The following is a 22,671-nucleotide window of genomic DNA, read 5'->3' on the forward strand; positions in this document are numbered from 1 at the left end:
TAGACCCGCATTATTCATGAAGTATGGTCCCCCTTCAAAGGTTCTTTCCTTGTCTTCCAGGTTTGAGAATATCACTATAAAAAAACCCTTTGCCCCTAACTTTAGATCGATATGCCCTTTCGGCTTCCATCTTTGTTGTATCCATTTTACCAGCTCTTTTTCTGAGGGCCAAAACCCTACAAATTTGCATATCAAAGCATGATCTCTCATATAGCATCTATAATCTTCAAGTTTGTTGTTGGGTATTACGAACCTTGGTTTTTTTCTGAGCTCTTGGTAGACATCTGCCCCCAAGTTGAGTCTTTTTTCTTCCAATTGTTGTGGTGTAAACCTTGTAGGTTGTGGAAGACTAGGAGAAAAAAACACTTCCATAATTATAGTCATGAGTGATGGGATTCCTTGTTTCCATAATTTCACTTTCAATTTTTCTTGCTAACCTGAATGCCTTCTCCAATGAATCAGGTTCCCAAAGACGAACCTCATGTTGAATGTTATCCTTTAAATTCCCTATGAAGACATCAATCCTTTGCTTCTCTGGAATATCATTTATCCTTATATTCAATTTTTGAAAGTCCTCAATGTGCTCTGCCATTGAACCCTTTTGTTTAAGATTTATCAATTGGCTAAAGAAGGCGTTTATCTTTGTGTCCTCATAATGTGTTATCATTTGCTCCGTGAAAATTGACCACGTGAAAAGTGGTTTACAAGAACAAAGCCCTTTATACCATAAAAATTGATTCGGTTCTAAATAATTAGATGCAATACATACCTTTTGTAACAGTCGTACACCATGTAGATAAAAATATTTCTCTATCTGTAGTATCCAATTTACCAGATCCTTACCATCAAACTTCCTCATCTCGGTTTTTCTTGATTTTAGGAGCTCGATCTTGCAATGACTGTAACTCTGTAATTTCGGATCTTTAAGTCCTAAAATTTCGGCCTATAGTAGCCCTCTGAGTCCTCTTTCTAAATCCGCAAGTCTGATGGAAATTGGATTCCCGAAGAAATATTTATTCCCAATCTCCCGCGATGACCTAAGTATATACTAGTTCAGTAGAGTGAGCTTGTATGATGTGCCACGTGTCACTGTTTCAACCTTAGGTTCTAAAAACTATACCCAAACAAAATATAGTTTGTCCTCTTTTTGTTAACTCTTATGAAATTTCAATCCGATGCTCAGAGAAAAAGTTATGACAATTTTCCAAAGATCACCTATTTAGGATGTAATTTGGGAGTCTGCAACAACCCTAACTTCCTCATATCATATATCCAAACATATAGCGAGACAAGACCTGAAATTCAAAACTGAGTTTCACACCGATTTATTCTCAAATGGCTTTTTTATAGCTTCTGAAACTTCGTAGTGAAAAAGTTATAGCGAAAATTTCACGATGACTTGTTTTATATGAAATTCGGGAGCTTGCAAAAACCCTAACTTCAACAGATCATATCTCCGCAAATATAGCAAGACAAGATCGGAAATTTGGACCCGCGGTTCACCGAGATTTCGTCTAAAATGGATTTTTGTTTTAGATTCTGAAACATCATAAAAACAAAGTTATAGTGAAAATGCCACGATGACCTGTTTGGAGCAGGGAAACCCTAGAATCCAAAGCTCTAATACCAAAAGTTAGGAAACCAACTCACAAAAAGATAGAAAAGAAAGATAAATGCCTTATAATTCACCCTCTTCGAGGGGGCAACCTCCGTTACATTACACAAATGAACAATTATTGGATGATACAAATGACAAGACCTCCTTTCTATATATATGAGTCTGAGGGGTCATAATATAATCAGAGCTGACATAACAATAATAATGTAAGGGCACAATAATAACAATAGTGGGCTTCTATGGGGCACACTAATAACAATATGGGGACTACATGGGCACAACAATATAATAACGGGGTTGTACTAATAACAATAAGGGGTTACACTAGTAGTATAGGGACCTAACATTACTCCTCAACAAAATGGTGTGGTGGAACGCAAGAACATGACTCTTTTGAACAGAGCAAGGAGCATGCTAAGAAATGTCATCTTTCACACGAGTTATGGGTAGAAGAAGTTAGTACTAGTTATATGGTGAATCAATCATAATCCACTACAATAAATTGCAAAATTCTTGAAGATATATGGATAGGTCATCCATGTGATTATTCAAATTTAAATAATTTTGGTTGTGATGCATATGCTCTTATTCTTAACAATCAACGTTCTAAATTAGAACCTAAATCGAACAAATACATCTTTGTTGGTTATGACTATATAGCTAAGGGATATAGGTTGTGGGATCCTACTAACCACAAAATCGTCATCAACGGAGATGTGATATTTAATTAATCTTCTCTTATTAAGTTAAATCATGGAGAAAATCAAGAGGAACAAGCACCAAATCAAAAAATTCAGTTTGAGACTGAACCATCTATAGACAGATGGAAGAAAGAAGAATATTTCAAAGATAAAGTCATAAATGTTGAATACAATGAACAAAGTGTTGAAATTCCAAAACCTGTACTGAGAAGATCTACATGGGAGAGAAAAATTCTGAAAAGGCATGTCAAATTTGTTTCATCTATTGTATTGGTTATAGATGTTAGATAACCTTATTTTTATTAGGAAGTGGTAAATGATATCAAAAATGATAAATGGAAAGAAATGATGAAAGAGGAAATGGTATCCTTAGAGAAAACCAATACATGAGACTTGGTAGAACTTCCAAAAGATAGGAAGGATGGGTCTTCAAATTTAAAAGAGTCATTGATAGTAATGTTGAAAGGTATAAGTCTAGACTAGTTGCCAAATGTTAGTCTAAAATGGAAGGTATATATTTCCATGAAATCTTTTGTTGGTTGTTAAATTTATTTTTATTTGCATTGTATTGGCACTAGTTGCTTTGCTTGATTTGGTGTTTAAAACAACATTCTTGCATGGAGATTTGGATGAGGATATTTATATGGAACAACTAGAAGGTTTTTTACAACATCATAGTAGAATATTAGTTTAAAACCTTAAGAAATCATTGTATGGTTTGAAGCAGTCGCATAGGAAATGGTACAAGAAGTTTAATGCCTTCAAGACGAGCCAAAATTGTACTAGGAGTATGATCATTGTGTGTATTTTAAAATTTTGAATGGCATATTCATTATCTTAGTGTTCTATGTTAACTATGTTCTTATTGCAAGTAAAAACATGGAAGAGATCAAAAGGTTAAAGGCTTAGATGGCTAGGATGTTTGATATGAAGGATCTAGGAGCTACAAAACAAATATTGGGCATTGAAATACATAGAGATAGAAAAGCTAGTAAGCTCAAGTTTTTAGAGTAGAAGTATGTAGAAAACATAGTTGAGAAATTTGGGATTAACAATGTAAAATCGATTAATATCCCTTTCACTTCCCATTTTAAGGTTTCTTCCATCTTATGTCCTAGTATTGAAGAAGCAAATGATTATATGCCTTGTGTACCATAAAACATAAAGCGGTGTAAATCGTAAGTGGAATGGCCATCCTAAACATATCAGTTTACTACCAAAATTTTTCCAGCAACACAATTTTTAAGAGAGACCCAAATATATACATATATATATATATATATATATATATATATATATATATATATATATCACGAAGTGAAATGGGCGTTCAAGTTTTCCTTAAGAGAGACTTTTCGACTAATTTGTAAGTACAAATTTCATCGGAGAAATCCGTGACACCTGGAAGGTAACTTGAAAGAGCGAAATCATCCCTTTTCAACAAAATACAGCCATAGAAAATGAATGGGTCTCTTAATGCCCACGCCTACACTCCAGGTTTCCAATGTAACCTGTACAGATGCTTAAGAATTTACATGTACCACTCGTGTGGTTTTCTACAAAAGATAAGGTTGTGTCCGATATGAATGTGATGAACCTAATGTCAAATCAATCACTATATTAGAATGGTCTAAAGTTTGATATGAAGAGTTCTCTATGCATAAAAAGTGAGGGAAATGGTATCACTCTGCACATTGTCTGCAGGTGAATAAGGGAGATGGACACTCCCCAGAACCCGGATCAGAGTTGGCACCGGAATTGAAGTTGCGCCAGACGATTTTAATAGAGATTATCTGAAGGGTTTGACAGGTCTTCCAACGATATTCAGTTTCCAGGCCCTGGATACAGCCACGACCAGCTTCAGCAAAGAGATTGGAAGGGGAGGATTTGGGAAAGTCTACGAAGGAACCTTGACTGATGGTACTCAAGTTGCTGTGAAATGTTTACTGAATCAGACTGGGCATGGACAGCGGGAGTTTTGTGCAGAAATCGTCACCATATCGTCCCTAAATCATTCCAATCTAGTGAGCTTGCGAGGTGTGTGGGTGGAAGGCCCGCATCATATTCTGGTCTACGAGTTTATGCCCAATGGTTCTCTGGATAGATGGTTGTTCGCTTCGGAAAGAAAGTTGGATTGGAAGACCAGATATTCCATTGCTCTCGGCACAGCCCGGGGACTTGCATACCTGCACGAAGAGTCCAGACTTGGTATTCTGCATCTGGATGTCAAACCTCAGAACATTCTGTTGGATGAGGATTTCAAAGCGAAAGTCTCCGATTTCGGCATGGCGAGGTCTCTGAATAGGGATTAGTAGAGTCGTGTGGTGACAGGGGTGAGAGGGACGCCCGGGTACATGGCCCGCGAGTGGTTTATGGGGTGGGGAATCACTTACAAGACGGGTGTATTCAGCTACGGGATGGTCCTTCTGGAAATAATCAGGGGGAGCAGGAATGTGGATAACTCTCAGGATTTGGAAAATTGGTATTTTCCTTCTCTTGCTTTCAAGAAGGCGAGGCAAGGAAAAATGGATGAATTGATTGAGAGTAGGTTGAAATTGAAGAGACCAGAGGAGATGGATGAGGCTTATCGGTTGATAGAGACAGCGCTTTGGTGTATTCCGAGAAATTCGGCAATGAGACCTTCAATGGGAACGTTGGTGCGACTATTGGAAGGAGATTTGGAGTTGATGGATCCTCCATTATCCTGCACGCTTCCGTTCGCCCCGTCGCTTGACGACGACGAGACGCCCCCGGATTCGGACCGCTAAGGCACAGGTCTCTACAAAACTATGTACATTTAGCACTATATCTGGCCTTAAAATCACTCTTCTTCAGCTGAAAGTGTGTCTGCTTATGTTTCTGAACAACCCAAAAGGGGGATTTTCGTATTTTATCCGCAGTGTTTTTCCTTTCTGATAAAGAGTTAGCAAGTGCTAAGTTTCTTCGAAACAACTAAAATAAGAATTTTTTTTTTCATTCTTTTCGAGAATATGTAGAATGCTGGTTTTTCCCAAACAACTTAAAATAAGCATTTTTCTATTCTTTTAAAGAATCAACAAATTGTTGAATTTTTAGTTTTTCTGTTTAAAGTGTTTTTTTTCTATTGATTTTAATTTAAATGTGATCCAAAATTTATAAAATTGTAATTTTAAATTGCCTCGTAATTGTAATATATAAGTGTTGTAAATTTAAATTGAGCAAGAGTCGTAGTATACAAGTATTCCTTAATGTTGAATTCCTCTACGCAATTTAAAAAACAAAATTTCAATCTAATCAGAATCGTTTTACAGGATTCCACCGAAAAAACCAAAAGAACCTGCTAACTAAATTAGGACCCTGACCATTTTATTCACTCCGTTTCTCCCACGAAACACAGTAAATCAAATATTTTCATTGTAGGACACCTTTCTTGTAAGACAAAATAAACTGTTCCTGTTCTTTCACATAATACAACAAAATTAGAAACCATTACAACGTTCTTTTTCAAAGCAATTGATGATGTGTTACAAAGTAACCTATAACATTTAGGTCAATTAGATCAATTATTTAAAGTATGAGTTTTCTGAAAATGTAAAGATGGAAAGATGGATATACTTCTCACTTCCCAAATTTTAGAGAGTTAAATTCTTGAAAATTTCTATCTTAAAAGTTATTGAGAAAATTGAGCTTTTATATTAATTATTAGACGGTGTAGTTTAACTAGCCGAAGGAATTGCCCGGAAAGTTATGGAAATTCTAGTGATATTTAGAGAAAATCCGGCAAAGATTTTTGTAAATCCAAGTTATAGTTGTTAAACTTCAAAATTTTAGGTGTCCTAGACGTTTTTGATGGTGCTAAATCCATTTCCACCATCAAAAACACGATTCAAACACTGCCTCTACAAGATTTTTTGAATTTTTTTTGCCTAGATTCTGGCCACTTTTGGCCATCCGGGCAATTCCTCCGCCTCAGTAGACAACTCCTTATTAAACAAAATTCCTTAAAAAATTGCATTTTGAATTTCCACGGAATTATGAACCCACGGCTATTTAAAAGAAAACGATATGGAGTCGGGTGTTGGAGAGGCGAAGAAGACAAAGCATGAATTCACACAAAACACGAAGTGCGGCTCTTCTATTGATCACACAAAACATGATGATTACAATGAACCCCATGAAGGGTATTTAAACATTTTCCAATTAGCTAATTGCCTAAAATATCTTGACATGCAACTACATGCAATCACACATTCAAAGTCGTCTATCACTTAACTCTACTTGACTCAACACTCAAACACTCAACCACTCAATCACTCAGTGAACTGACTCTCTATGTTTAGCCAACTCCTCATGCAAGAGTAATTATCTTACTTTAACACTCCCCCTTAATTACGACTGCTAAACTAAAACATGGCTCATGACAACTCAAACATGCCTACTGGTCTATGTCTCAACGAGACTTACAACACCCAAGTTTTTTCTATGAAACTCAAACACATCTTGTGCTAATGACTTAGTAAATATATCTGTGAATTGATCACTAGATTTACAAGGCTTAAGTGAACTTCTCTATTGCTCACAAGTTCTCTAATAAAGTGATATCTAGTATCTATATGCTTGCTCTTCTGATAAAACACACTATTTTTAGATAGTGCAATTGTTGAGGTGTTGTCATACTATATTACTGTTGATCCTTGTTGTTTCTGCTTGAGTCCATCAAATACTCTTCTAAACCACACTACTTGACATGTTGCTGATGTTGCTGCTACATATTCTACTTATGCTGACGAAAGTGTCACAATTGGCTACTTTTAAGATGCCCATGAAATCACACCTGAACCAAGATGGAACACAAAACCAGAAGTGCTCTTCCTATCATCCAAACATCCTGCAAAATCACTATCTGTGTATCCAATCAAATCCTTCTTTTTTGTGTTTGCATACATTATGCCACAATCTCTAGTTCTTGCTATGTATCTCAGAATTATTTTTCCTGCACTCCAATGTGTGTCTTTTGGAGTCTCCATAAATCTAGAAATCAAACTCACTCCTTGCATGATATCTGGTCTTGTAGTTGTGAGATACATGAGGCTGCCAACCAATCGTTTGAATAGAGTTGGATTGACATATGATCCTTCATCATCTTTGCTAAACTTTGTACCTGTTGCAATTGGTGTAGGGACAGGTTTGCAATTTTCTATCTTGAATCTTTTCAACAAATCTTTGGCATATTTATTTTGACAAATAAAAATTTCTTTTTCATATTGTTCAACTTCTATGCCAAGAAAATATTTCATGAGACCAAGATCTGTCATCTCAAATTCTTTCATCGTGGCTTCTTTAAATTCATCTATCTCAAAATCACCTGTAGAAATCATGTCATCAACATATAAGCAAACAATCAAAATCTGTTCATGCTCATTTACGTTTGTGTACAAGATAGGTTCAATGTTGCTTCTGCAAAATCCATTCTTGATCATGTAGCTGTCAATTCTGCTATACCAAGCTCTAGGTGCTTGCTTCAGTCCATAGAGCACTTTCTTCAACATATAAACTTTGTCTTCGTTATTTTCAACTTCATATCCTGGAGGCTATTGAACATAAATTTCTTCTTCTAGAATTCCATTCAAGAAGGTTGATTTCACATCCATCTGATATACTTTCCACTTATTCTGAGTTGTTGTGGCTAGAGCTGCTCTTACAGTATCCAATCTAGCTACCAGAGAAAACGTTTCTCCAAAGTTATTTCCGGTTGATGTGAGAATCCTTTTGCTACAAGTCTTGCTTTAAATCTGTCAATTTCACCTTTTTCATTCAACTTTGTCTTGTACACCCACTTCACACCAATGAGATTTTTGTCCTTTGGCAAATCTACCAAATCCCATGTATCATTCTTTTCAATAGCTTCAATTTCTTCATCCATGGTTTGCACCCAATTTTCATCTCTGATTTCTTCTTCAAATGAAGAAGGTTGGAATGACAACAATGCAAAATTTGAACTAACATTCAAATCATCATAAATATCTTTCAAAATTCTCATCTTTCTCTTACCATTGCTTGATTCATCCCCTGATTGATTGCTGGGAGAATCTTGATTTGTTGATCTTCTTGAGGATCCATGCTGCTCTGAAAATCTTGGAGTTTTTGTTGGTGTGTCTCTGTTTGGTGTCTTCACCTATGATTCGTATTGCTCCTTTTCTGCTACATCATCTTCTTCCATCAGTGGCACTTATGCATCAACTATTTTGTCTATAATTCCATTCCATGACTCATGTTCTTTGAACACAACATCTTTGCTAATTATGGTCTTCTTTGTGACAGTGTTATACAATTTGTAAGCTTTTGATTGCTCACTATAATCAGTGAATATGCATTTTTCACTTTTATTATCCAATTTTCCTCTTCGCTCCTTAGGCACATGTGCATAAGTTACACATCCAAATACTCTGAGATGAGATACATTGCAAGACATACCCGACGATGCTTGTTCTAGTACTCTATTCATCACACTCTTTGTAAGAGATCTGTTGATCACATAAATAGCACATGCAATTGCTTCTACCCAATACTCATTAGACAAGTTTCTGCCTTTCAACATGCTTCTTACCATGTTCATAATTGTCTTGTTCTTTCTCTCTGCTACACCATTCTGCTGCGGTGTGTACCTGGTTGTAAATTGTCTTCTGATCCCATGTTGTTTGCAGTAATCATGGAATGCCTTTGAATCATATTCTCCACCACAATCTGACCTCAATACCTTGATCTGTCGATCACTTTGGTTCTCTACTAAGGCTTTGAATTCTTTGAACTTTGCAAAAGTTTCAGACTTCTACTTCAAGAATTAAACCCAAGTCTTTCTGCTATAATCATCAATGAAAGTGAGGAAGTAACAACTTCAACCAATCAACTGTGTCCTCATAGTTCCACACAAGTCTGTATGTGTTAGCTCAAGAGGTTGCTTTGCTCTGTATGAAACTCCCTTTGGAAAACTTTCACGGTGTTGCTTTCCCAAGGTGCAACACCCACAAGTACTAGCAGGTTCTTTAATGGGAGGTAACCCTATGACCATCTGTTTCTGTTGCAACAATCTTAAACTAGAAAAGTGCAAGTGTCCAAATCGAAAGTGCCATAACCAATAATCATCAGAACATGCAACTGTAAAAGAACTCACCTAACCACTGTAATTCAAAATTAGAGGAAAGAGTCTATTCCTCGTCATCTGCACCTTTGCTATCAGTTGCTTGCTTGGCAGCTTGTCATATATAACAACTTCTTGACCTTGAAAAATAACTTTGTATCCTTTCTGTGTCAATTGACCAACACTTAACAAATTATGTTTGAGACTAGGAACATAATATACCTTTGAGATTGTCTTCGGCTCCCCTTGCTTGGTCAGAATGTTGACCACTCCTTTGCCATCTACTTCCACAGTCTTGTCAGTCCCCAACTTTACCTCTGTTTTTGCATATTGATCAAAGTTTGCAACCAAATCCTTGTTGCATGTCATGTGGTTACTGCAACCATTGTCTAACAACCACACACTAGCAGAAGTTTCATGTATGGTATGACAAGCTAAGAACATGGAGTTAGAACTCTTTGTAGTGACATTAGCTCTCTAGTTCCCTTGATCAGTTATCTTCTTCTTGCAATCACGAGCATAGTGACCAAATTTATTGCAATAATAACATCTCACCTTTGATTTGTCAACTCTTTGATTATTGTTGAAGCTTTTGTAGTTGCTTCCACTTGCATGTTCATGCTCTTTTCAGCCATATTTCTGACCACCATCTCTTCCACTTCATCCTCTGCCTCTCGATCTACTTATGTCTCGACCTCTGTCTCTTGAAATAGAAATCTGACTTTTGAAAGCGTTCTCTAAAGTGGAATCTTTATTTATGTCTATCATTGCCTAATGTGATAGAAGTGATCTCATCAGTGCATCAACTGACAATGATGCCAAATCCTTGGCTTCTTCTATGGCTGCTACCACAACATCAAATTTGGTACATAAAGATCAGAGGACCTTCTCAACCACTCTTTGATCTTTTATATTTTCACCATAAAGATTTAACCGATTTACGACAGTTATGATCTGATTCATGAAAGAATCGATGTCCTTTGTCTCCTTCATCTGCAGACTTTCAAAATCTCTCCTAGTATTCTGCAACTTAACAGTATTGACTTTGGCCATACCTTTATAGTTTATCGACAAAGTATCCCATGCTACTTTTGTTGAAGACATGATCATAATCTTCTGGAACACTGCTCAGTCAACTCCCTGCCGAATAAGCTGCAACGCATGTGCATTTTTCTTCTTGTCTTTCTTCCATTGTTCCCTCTCTGTATTACTGAGAGCTTGTTCTTATTCTTCTTCGTTCTTAGGTTCTGAAAACCCAAACTTGACATAATCCCAAACATCAAGTGCCTACAACGTGATCGCCATCTTAATGGCCCACACATCATAATCTTTACCAATAAACGGTTGGAACTGGAGCTGGAAATTTGAGAAAGCCATCTTTCTCTAAAAATGATTCTTTTTAAAAAAATCCAAAATATTCTTCTTTTATAAACTTTGCAAAGCTTTTTTTCCGAAAACATACTCTTTCAATAAAACCCTAAATTTTTTATTAAAAAAAAAAAAAAAAAAATAAAAAATTAAAACTTTTGAAAAATCCCTTTTGAAAACTCTTAATTACTTTTTATATATAAAAGAATTTTTTTCTTTTTAATTTTTATATATAAAAAACAAGAAACCTTTATATAACCTTTCAATAAAACAACCTTATGTTAAGGCTTCACGTAAACCGCATAAATTTTTATGAAAAAAATATAATAGTAAGCCTTATTACTCCCACATGAGTTTTTCGTGCTCCGAACAAAAAACGCCCCACGTGACTTAACTTTTTAACGCGCTTTGTCGTGAACTTGTCATAATTTCTCATGCTATTAACACACTGCACATTGACCAGCGGCCGGCGTTAGTCTGTTAACGCCACGGATTCGAGATTGAATCGCGTACTTCGTTTAAATCAAGGTCCGTTAATCCACTAGGGAAAATTATATTTCTCTTGTCACACGGATTGCTGCTAATTCGTTTTTCTCGGTCTTTATAACCTTGTTCTGATACCAATTTATTGGAGAGGCGAAGGAGACAAAGCATGAATTCACACAAACACGAGCTGCTGCTCTTCTATTGATCACACAAAACATGATGATTACAATGAACCCGATAAAGGGTATTTAAACATTTTCCAAGTAGCTAATTTCCTAAAATATCTTGACATGCAACTACATGCAATCACACACTCAAAGTTGTCTATCATTTAACTCGAATTGACTCAACCACTCAATCCCTCAGTTAACTGACTCTCTATGTTTAGCCAACTCCTCATGTAGGAGTAATTATCTTATTTTAACATCGGGGTGAGCACCTTGCTCACAAAGACTTGTGGAAATGGAAACATGGGCTGACTTCTGACTTTGTTGTGGTAAGTTCTAGTGGTCTACTCCTACAAAATTGCATTCAAAGCATCAAAACTCGACCCGACAACATTGCATTGAGATTATCTATGTTTTCTCCCATTTGACTGACTCCATATCGTGGTGTTATAAATAGTCGGGAGGTCAACACCTTGCTCATGAGTTTTCTGAAAATGTAAAGATGCGTATACTTCCGACTTCGCAAATTTTAGAGTGTTAAATTCCTGAAAATTTTTGTTGTAACTGCATGGAACTTTTATATTGATTATTAAACAGAATTCCATACAAGGCTGCATTTTGAATTCCAATAGAACTCTGAACCCCCCACTATTTAAAAGCAAACCATATGGAATCGGCATCTGCACCTTGCTCACGGGACTTGTGGAAATGCAAAGATGGGTCAACTTTTGACTTAATTGTGGTCAATTACTAACTAGTTTGTTCCTACAAAATTGCATTCAAAGCATCCAAACTCGACCCCGCAATGTCCACCTCGATTTGACACTAAAACTTTGGTGTTATTTTTATATTTACCCACAAACTCCATAATTTTTTGTTAAGAAATAAAATCACGAATTAAACCAGAGTTTGATCCCAAGGAGATCTCAAAAAATCACCAGGTTTATGTTGTAGAATCAAGCAATCCACTTACCCAAACTATATATTAACGCCATCTAGAAACTCCGCTCCTGGCTATAGGAACATACATGGGAATTCCAGCTTTAGTGAGCTCCACAATGCCAAGAAAATAACGCAGAGCCTTTGAACACGAAAAACAACTCGAAACTATAGAAAACTAGTTCCATTTGCATGCTTAGACTAATTAGAAATGCACTTATCGATAATCCCTTAATAAATTGTCCACCGACACCCTTAAAACAAAATTTACAACACCATAGCTCAAAGCAGGTTGAACTTAACTCCCAGATGTACGCAGAATCGTCTTTGCAGTACCCCCCATATTGTTTGATCAACCTGATCAATCGTGCATGGAAGGATGACGTCCACCCTCGAAACCCAGAGTCAGGTATGTAATGAGAGGCTGATGTCACCCAAAAATTTCAAGGAAAAGTATAATGTTCACTAAAGAAAATTGAAAAAAAAAAGCAAGTACGGACAAACTAATCACTACAAACCGATCATAGATGTCACTGCCTAAACAGTGACATAATAAGACAATAAACTCATTTCTTTTCTTTTGCATGATAGAGAAATTATAAAGTTCTTTTTCCAAAGTAATTGATGATGTTTTACCAAGTAATTTACAAAATAATGGTTTTATGTTTTGTATATAATTTTTTGTTGTTTAAATTGTATTTTTAATGTATACATGGAGTTTGTATTTTGAATTTTTTTTTTGGTGAATTAAAAATTATATTACCTTTTAATCAATTAAGTACATACAAATTAAAAAATTGGCTTGGTTAGTTCTAAGGGAAGTCCAATGAAATCCAATATCTAAATCCAAACTAACCTAAGATTACATGAAAACTGAGGAATTTGGATTGGGTAGTACCTAAGGAATCCATCCAAAACCAAACTCGAAAGACAAGATAACCTAAAAATGAAAATTCTCATGCATTTACTGCTACCCTGGTAATTGAGCTCATGATTGATTAGGGATTTTTCGAAGGTCTTTTTTTCCTTTTTTCTTGTGAACATCAATTAATTCTAAGGAGTTTTCAGAAACAGATGTAGAGGAGACAATTATTGCATTTCCTTGAGTCAAATTCAATTCTAGGGGGCTTGTAATTGTAGTTGTTTCCATATCACCATCCAAGGGATCTTATTCATGGAAATATCTATGCTCACTCATTGATGAATCTAAGGCCACAGTTGTGTCTCTTGCATCTACATTTGAGGGGTGGGCCTCGACATTTGAAGGATTATATGGCACTACATGAGGTTAAACTGAGACTAAAGGACTCAATTTAGTTGTAGAGGTTTTCTACTGTTGCATGTTAACTGGCTTGTTAGTTGAAGGTTTCTTATATCCTATTGGATCATTTGGATCATGCCATCCTTGGATCTTATTCTTAGCATCCAGAGAAGGAGAGAGTCCATGCGGACAGGGGCAAACATTCTGGAGATGAATGGGTTATTTATAGATCTTGCAATAGAAAATCATATTTTCATAGCTGTCCACTAGCTATGAAAAATAATGCCCTTCCAATTGAGAAGAATTTTACCTGATAGTGCTTTGCAGAGATGTATTTCAACGCATATGTGAGCAAAGATTGCAATACCTCTCTCAAGCCTTTTTGTGTCTACCTCAATGAAACAATCGAGTGAGTTTCCCACATCAGCTAAGACCTCTGGATGCAGCAAATTAAGAGGCATATTCAGGAGTCTAACCCAAACTAGAATGGTGAGAGATGGCATAGAAAGAGGGTTAAAACCAGTAAACAATGGTTTACAAAAGAGCCAAGACTAACCCCAAAAATAGAGTCCTTGTTCAAAAACCTTTCAATAATCTTGAATATCTTTAAAATACACTACAAAGAAACCCTTTGAATAAAAAGACAAATCTTTATTCGAGAATCAAGCCTAATGAACCCATTCCCAAAGCACAAATGTTGATGACCATAACCCATTAAAAAAACAAATAATGGCATGCTTCATCTAATCCATGTAAAAATTATGGGATTGAGGATGTTCCACTTTGATAGTTGGAATATCTTTAGCTTGATTCAAAATGAAGGCTAGCCCTGAGAGCTCTTTGGAGGTTGGATGAGACAGCCCTAGCTTAAGGGCATCCCTAAGACCATAGACTGAGAAGCAGATGGTGCACCCCAACCTTTGGCTATATCGTTTAATCTTGAAACTAGGAAGATTGTAGTGTCCTTGGCTATGACATATTCTCTAAGTGAATTCCCTTCTTGAAGTTACCTACATCTATGTAGGAGGCACTTAAATATGGAAGGGGTTCCTGTCTAATCTTGAATTCTCGTAGCAAGTGTAGATACTAGACCAATTTTTTTCATTTATATATAGAAAGTACCACCAAAGATTGGCCTCGGGAAGATTGAAAAGTTCAAGAGATATAGAGCAATGGCCTCAACTTGGGTACAAGAAGAGCCCTATCGCAAAAGAAGACCCCTCCTATTTGTAGCAAAAGAAGTAATATGAAGAGGTTTTCGACAAATGGAATAGTCATGAAGTGGAAAATATCTTAAGAACAGGGCGACAACTAACGGATATAGGGTTTCCAACGCAATCTTGATCAAATCTACAACTTCATACATAAATGCAGAAATAACCAAACCCACTTTTGTGGAAGGTAATGGAGATGAAGATGAAGACTCCTCAACAGGCTTCTTAGCATTAGAGGATCCATGGAATGCAACTTGCTTAACCATAGGTGATTTGCACAAAGTTGACTGACAGCCTCAATATCCCTCGAATTTTCAAGCAAATGGTTGATTAAGGCAATTTCCTGAGAAGCTTGAAGCCAAGACCAAAATCTTTGAGTGAGCCCTAAGATTTGAAACTCTAGCATGATGTTGTTGAGTGGCTACAAAACTTAATACTCCATTGTTGTTGTCATTGTTTGCTTCTAGTAACAAAGGGTGGTCACATACATTGTGGAAACAATCGCCATGAGTATTTTGAAATAATTCTCAGTAACCCTAAAAAATTACCCATACTCTAAATTTTAAAAGTATGGAAATTGTGTATATAAAATCTTCCAATCATAATGATTGTCATAATGATTTGATTATTCCAATCATAATGATAACGAAATAGAAACTTATCTCGGAATATAAATGAAATAAAAACTTCAAATCATGTCATAATGATTTGATCATTCCAATTATAATGATAACGAAATAAAAACTTATCTCTGAATATAAATGAAATAAAAAATCAAAATCATAATGATTTAATCCTCGGGAAAAAGATTCGCACTTTTAGAGAATCTAGATCTATCAAGCTCTGGATCTATCTCTAAAAGTACAAACTTTTTTTCAAGTTTTACACTTGAAAATAAAGTTTACACCTTACAAAATTTAATATGAATCTAGAGTAGTTTATAAAAAAAACACATAAAATTATATAATGATAAATAAATATATTATATGACAATCCACCATCATATATAGCTCGATAAACTTGTTATGATAGGTGAAATTTCCACCCTAAACAAAACAGTTTACTTCCCAAAAAAAATTATCGCGGCACAATTTTAACCAATCAAATTCATAATTAAATATCCTGTGAAGAGCCATTCAAAGAGGCCAGCACGTGGAGATGGGTGCACGTCTTTCTCAACAGACTTTACGATTAGTTTGGCGAGCAGGAATTTGAACGAAGATTCCCAATGATTTTTATTATCATGTTAGTCAAATCTGTGACAGTAGGAACGTCACTCGAAAGAGCGAAATCATCCATTTTCAACAAAATACAGCCATAGAAAATGATCTATTGTTCGAATATAATAGTCAAGGTTTCTATTAATGCCCACGTCTAGATTCCATGCTTCACATCTAACCTGTACAGTGTACAGATGGGTGCACAAGTCTTTCTTAACATAGACTTTTCGATTAGTTTAGCGAGCAGGAATTTCAACGAAGATTCCCAATGATTTTTATTATTATGTTAGTCAAATCTCTTAATAATAAAAATTATGGGGAATCTTAAACGATTCTCAATGATTTTTTTAATTATGTTAGTCAAATCTCTTAATAATAAAAATCATTCGGAATTTTGAATCATTCCCAATGATTTTATTATTATGTTAGTCAAATCTCTTAATAATAAAAATAATTGGGAATCTTGAACGATTCCCAATGAATTTTATTATTATGTTAGTCAAATCTCTTAATAATAAAAATCATGGGGAATCTTGAACGATTCCCAATGATTTTTTTTATTTTGTTAGTCAAATCTCTTAATAATAAAAATCATTAAGAATTTTAAACGATTCCCAATGATTTTATTATTATGTTAGTCAAATCTCTTAATAATAAAAATAATTGGGAATCTTGAACGATTCCCAATGATTTTTATTATTATGTTAGTCAAATCTCTTAATAATAAAAATCATTGGGAATCTTCGTTCAAATTCCTGCTTGCCAAAGAATTTACATGTACAACTGGTTTTCTACGAGATAAAGGATATGAATGTGATGAACCTAGTGTCAAATCAATCTCCATATTCGAATGGTCTAAAATTTGGTATGAAGGGAGATCAGTCCATAAAATGTGAGGGAAAAGGTATCACTATGCATTGTCTGTAGGTGAATAATAAAAATGGACACTCCGCAGAACCCAGGTCAGATTTTGCTCCAACCCAAAACGATTTCTGCTGATGATATTGGGGTTGATTTTTTTGTTATGCTTGTTGGGCATTCTCGTTAGTCCTGCAATCTTTGCCATTGCCTCGATCCTAACAAGCCTATTAGCCTTCTCTCTAGTGCGGAGATTCTTTTATGGTGGAAACAACAAAAAGGGTGTTCTCGTTCCGGGGTAAACGAGGGTGAAGAGATTTCTTCTCCCGGTGCGATTGAAGGTATCGAGATTTCCCTACACACGCGATTGATGCTGCGCCGGATGATTTTAATCGAGATTATCTGAAGAGTCTGACCGGTCTTCCAACGATATTCAGTTTCCAGGCCCTGGATACAGCCACGGGCAGTTTCAGCAAAGAGATTGGAAGGGGAGGATTTGGTAAAGTCTACGAAGGAACCTTGACAGATGGTACTCAAGTTGCCGTGAAATGTCTACTCAATCAGACTGGGCATGGACAGCAAGAATTTTGTGCAGAAATCGTCACCATATCTTCCCTAAATCATTCCAATCTAGTGAGCTTGTGAGGTATGTGTGTGGAAGGCCCGCATCGTATTCTGGTCTACGAATTTATGCCCAACGGGTCTTTGGATAGATGGTTGTTCGCTTCGGAAAGAAAGTTGGATTGGAAGACCACATATTCCATTGCTCTCGACACAGCGCGGGGACTTGCATACCTGCACGAAGAGTCCAGACTTGGTATTCTGCATCTGGATGTCAAACCTCAGAACATTCTGTTGGATGAGGATTTCAAAGCGAAAGTCTCCGATTTCGGCATGGCGAGGTCTCTGAATAGAGATTCGGAGAGTCGTGTGGTGACAGGGGTGACAGGGACGCCCGGGTACATGGCCCCCGAGTGGTTTATGGGGTGGGGAATCACTTACAAGACGGATGTGTGTTGGAAATTTCAATTGATTTCAAACACAAAAGAAATTCACAGAGAACAACGCTCTGTTTCAATACAGGATCTTTAATCATATAAAAAAAAAACTGTTACAGAATTGTCTTCCTCTGTAGAGGGATTAAAACAGGAACACTTCAGTTCCAAAATTTGTTTTCAACTATCTTAGCACTGTTGTGCATTTACAGATAAAGTTACAAAACTCTCAGATTCTTCCAATATATGCTTATATCTCATTCTATATATATGTGTAACAGAACTGTTGTTCATTACACATTATATATGTTAAAATAAAAAAAATATCTTCTAAAGCTTATCTGCGTATTGAATGCAGCAAGCGGTGATGCCTTAAAAATGAAGTCGGATGTTGGAAGCTCATAACTGATAAATGCTCTGCTGCCAGCTTTGCTGTAAGAAATCCATAATCCTTTTAATGCACCTGTACGTGGCGCGTCCTTCTTGTTCTCGGCCATGCTATTGATTAAATGTTGTAGCTGAGCATTCAATGTTCAGGAGTTGGATCTGATCTTCCTCTTCCTTTGGGAACACAAATAAGTAAACGGCAAAAAGACAGCTATGGCGGTGGCGTGAATAAGCCAGAACAAATAAAGGCCATTGGATCAAAATGTATGTACGACTGAGATCAACTTGGTAGAAGGCGTGATCTGCGATAAGATCGCATCGCATGGCAGACAAGGAGCGAAGGGCTTAACACGCAGAAGCTTAGAACTTGCGATCTGCGATCTGCGATCGCATCGCAAATATCGCATCGCAGACAATACAAGGATGCAGCGAAGGGTGACAAGGGAAAGTGTGATATGCGATCAGATCGCATCGCAAGTTACTGTAGTTGAAATTACATTCCAACACTCCCCTTTAATTTCAACTGCTGGGTTTCTTTTTGCATACCCAGGCATTTCCTGAAATGATCAAAACTTTTCTTTGCCAATGGTTTTGTCAAGATATCAGCTAGCTGATCCTCTGTTCTGCAGTGCTGCAAAACAATCTCACCATTGTTAACCAATTCACGTATGAAGTGAAATTTGGTGTCTATGTGCTTTGTTCTTTTATGAAAAACAGAGTTTTTAGACAATGCTATTGCTGAGCTATTGTCACAGTAAATGGTTGTGCCCTTTTCTTTTTCATGACACAAATCTCTGAGAACTCTTCTCAGCCATACTGCTTAGCATGCTACTGCTGTTGCTGCCACATACTCTGCCTCTACTGTTGACAAAGACACAACAGGTTGCTTCTTGGAAGCCCATGAGATGGCTCCGGATCCCATATGAAACACATATCCCGATGTGCTTTTCCTATCATCAACACTTCCAGCCCAATCACTGTCAGTGTAACCTGTCAACATGAAACTTTCAGAAGAGGAGTATAAAATACCAAACCCCTTCGTTCCATTTACATACCTTAGAATCCTCTTGGCTGCCTGCCAATGAGTCTCTTTCGGTCTTTCCATAAATCTGGAGATTAAACTCACAGCGTGCGTAATGTCCGGCCTAGTTGCAGTCAAGTACATAAGGCTACCAACTATGCTCTTGTACAATTTTGGATCAAAATATTTGCTGCTGTCTTCTTTGATTAATTTCAGCCCCACTATAGTTGGAGTCACAGCTGCCTTGCTGTTCTGCATGTTAAATCTCTTCAACACTGCTTCTACATATTTATCTTGAGAAATGAAAACACCATTTTCACTTTGGTCTACTTCAATTCCAAGAAAATATCTTAAGAAGCCCAAGTCAGTCATTTCAAATTCACTTTTCATGATTGCTTTAAAATCAGCAATGAGAGAAACATCATTGCTAGTAAAAATCAAATCATCTACATATAAAACAACAATAATAATCTTACCGTCATTCTGCTTTATGTAGAGTGTGGGTTCACCATCACACTTGTCAAACCCATTCTCAATCAGGGAAGCATCTATTCTGCTGTACCATGCTCTTGGAGCTTGCTTCAGCCCATAAAGAGCCTTCTTCAGTTTGCAGACTTTATGCTCTTGGCCTTCAACTTCATAGCCTGGAGGTTGTTCAACATAAACTTCTTCTTTTAACACTCCATTCAGGAATGCAGATTTAACATCCATCTGATAAATCTTCCATTTGTGTCGTGCTGCAATAGACAACACTGTTCTCACTGTTTCCATCCTTGCTACTAGTGCAAAGGTTTCATCATAATCTTTGCCTTGTTGCTGCTTGTAGCCTTTCACAACAAGTCTTGCTTTGTGCCTATCAATCTTGCCTTCAGCATTACTTTTGGTCTTATAGACCCACTTAACTCCAATGGCATCCTTGCCTTCAGGGAGGTCCACCAACTCCCATGTTTTACTCTTCTCAATTGCACCAATTTCTTCATTCATTGCTTCAATCCATTTATCTTCATTTACAACATCTTCAAAATGAATCGGGTCATCAACATGACAATATAAAGCGAATAATGAATTCAGACCGGTATTGTTACTTACCTCTCCTTGTTCATAAATCTCACTCAGATTTCTGAATCTTGGTCTTCTTGGTGTGCTTGGAGTTTCATCCGAACTTGAGGGTATTTCAGATCCCTGTGATGTGCTTGGAGAAGCACTTCCTTGACTTCTTAAGGCTATTCGAATTCCAGCTTGTGGTGTGGTTTGTTGAACTTGTTGTGGTGTATGAGGAGCCACCAAGGAAGGATTATTTGCAGCTGTCCCTTCCTCTTCTTCTTCATGAGATACAATTGTCTTCACATTCACTGTTTTATCTAAGCTTCCATCCCAAGCTTCATCTTCAATGAACTACACATCTCTGCTTACTATCAATTTCTTGGTGGATGGATTATAGAGTTTGTATGCTTTTGACTCATCACAATAGCCAATAAAGACACACTTCTCCCCCTTACTATCAAGCTTTTTCCTTAGCTGATCCGGTACATGTGCATATGCTACACAACCGAATACTCTCATGTGAGTGACAGTTTGCTTTTGACCACTCCATGCTTCTTCTGGTACTTTGTTCATGACAGCTTTAGTTGGGCATCTGTTCAAGATGTAAACTACGCAAGTGACAGCTTCTGCCCAATACTCATGCGGCAAGTGCTTTGCCTTTAGCATACTTCTGACCATGTCAAGAATGGTCCTATTCTTCCTTTCGGCAACACCATTTTGCTGAGGTGTATACCTCGCGGTGAACTGCTTTTGTATGCCATTCTCTCTGCAAAAACGTAGGAAGTCTTTGGAGATGTACTCTCCTCCTCTATCTGTTCTGAGCACTTTGATATAATGCCCACACTGCTTTTCAACAAGAGTTTTGAAGTGGCGGAATTTCTCAAACACTTCACTCTTTTGTTTCAGCATATACACCCATGTCTTTCTGGTGTAATCATCAATGAAAGTTAAAACATATTTATTTCCGGAAAATGATGGTATTTGCATCGGTCCACACACATCAGAGTGAACAATTTCCAAGGGTGCTTTTGCCCTTATACTCTTTCCTGCTGGAAAGCTTTCTTTGTGTTGCTTGCCCAAGATGTAGCCTTCACAAAGGCTGTCTGGTTTCTCAATCAACGGTAATCCCTTTACCATTCCCTTTCTGTGCAACAGATTCAAGCCTCCGAAATTGAGATGTCCAAATCTCAAATGCCACAACCAATTCACATCTTTCACTTGTTCCTGAAAGACTTCTTGTGTTACAGCCGCAATAGTTCTTCCTTCCTTCAAATCTGCCCTGAGTTTGAGAGGAAACATTCTATTGCTGGTCATCTGCACCTGTGCAATGATCTTCTTACTTGGAGGTATGTCTCTGATAGTACAAAAATCATCTTTGAAGAACACGTTGTAACCTTTGTTTATGAGTTGTCCAATGCTCAAAAGATTACATTTCAAACCAGGTACATAGTATACCTATGGCACAATCATATGTTCTCCATTTTTTGCTCGGATACTGACTCTGCCCTTGCCCTTAACAGATATCTTATCATCAGTCCCTGTTGTTACCTCAGATTTCACATTTTCATCCAGATTGGCAAACATAGCAATATTTCCAGTCATGTGATTACTACAACCTGAGTCTAAGAACCAAAAATCTTCTTGTTTGTCTTGTGCTATGTTACATGTTAACATCACGTTCTTTGGGTTCTTATCTTCTTCATTTGCAAAATTAGCATTCTGCCTATTATTCATGTCACTTTGTTTTTTCCTACATTCATTGGCATAGTGCCCATATTTCTTACAATAATGACATTGGACTTGGGATTTGTCATACCTTTGTCCATGAGCTTGTTGTTTGCTTGAACCTTCATGTTGGTTCTGATTGCAGCTCCTTCCGCTTGTGCTTGCAGGATTATTTCTGCCTTTGTTTTGGCTTCTTCCACGACCTCTATTATTTGCTCTGCCTCGACCTCTTCCTTGGCCGAAAGACATCTGAGTCTTGAATGCTTGCTCAAAAGAGGAATCTGTTCCTCTACTCAGTCTGTGTTCATGAGACATAAGAGAAGCACTCAGTTCATCTACTGTGAACTGTGAGAGATCCTTTGTTTCTTCTATTGCTACCACAACAGCTTCAAACCTTGAGGGTAAACATCTCAAGATCTTCTCTACAATCCTTCTTTCTTCAAGAATCTCACCATGAGATCTTATCTGGGTTATCAACCCAATAACCTGAGTGAAGAATGAATCTATTGTATCAGATTCCTTCATGCTGAGATTTTCAAAGTCTCTCCTC

The 22,671-nt window shown here is 36.9% G+C and overlaps 2 protein-coding genes and 1 pseudogene across 2 annotated transcripts in view; all 3 read left to right on the plus strand.

The window, feature by feature from the left end:
• Positions 1–3,957: 3,957 nt before the first annotated feature.
• LOC149209276 (G-type lectin S-receptor-like serine/threonine-protein kinase SD2-5) overlaps positions 3,958–22,671 on the plus strand; it is a 43,565-nt gene continuing 24,851 nt past the window's right edge. Inside the window, exon 1 of the mRNA XM_089394247.1 lies at positions 3,958–5,094. Within this exon, the coding sequence (XP_089250373.1) occupies positions 4,674–5,087 (414 nt within the window). The 5' untranslated portion in view covers positions 3,958–4,673 and the 3' untranslated portion in view covers positions 5,088–5,094. The remainder of the gene's footprint in view (positions 5,095–22,671) is intronic.
• LOC149209277 (G-type lectin S-receptor-like serine/threonine-protein kinase SD2-5 pseudogene) lies at positions 3,996–4,631 on the plus strand (annotated as a pseudogene).
• On the plus strand, positions 17,598–18,041 carry LOC149209278 (putative receptor-like protein kinase At5g20050). Its single transcript, XM_089398560.1, has one exon. The coding sequence runs from the start codon at positions 17,598–17,600 to the stop codon at positions 18,039–18,041; it is 444 nt and encodes a 147-aa protein (XP_089254686.1).

The sequence above is a fragment of the Pinus tabuliformis genome, chromosome 1_2 (assembly GCF_031772625.1).
Source record: "Pinus tabuliformis cultivar Carrire ecotype Pingquan chromosome 1_2, CPIR1, whole genome shotgun sequence".
NCBI classification, from domain to species: domain Eukaryota; kingdom Viridiplantae; phylum Streptophyta; class Pinopsida; order Pinales; family Pinaceae; genus Pinus; species Pinus tabuliformis.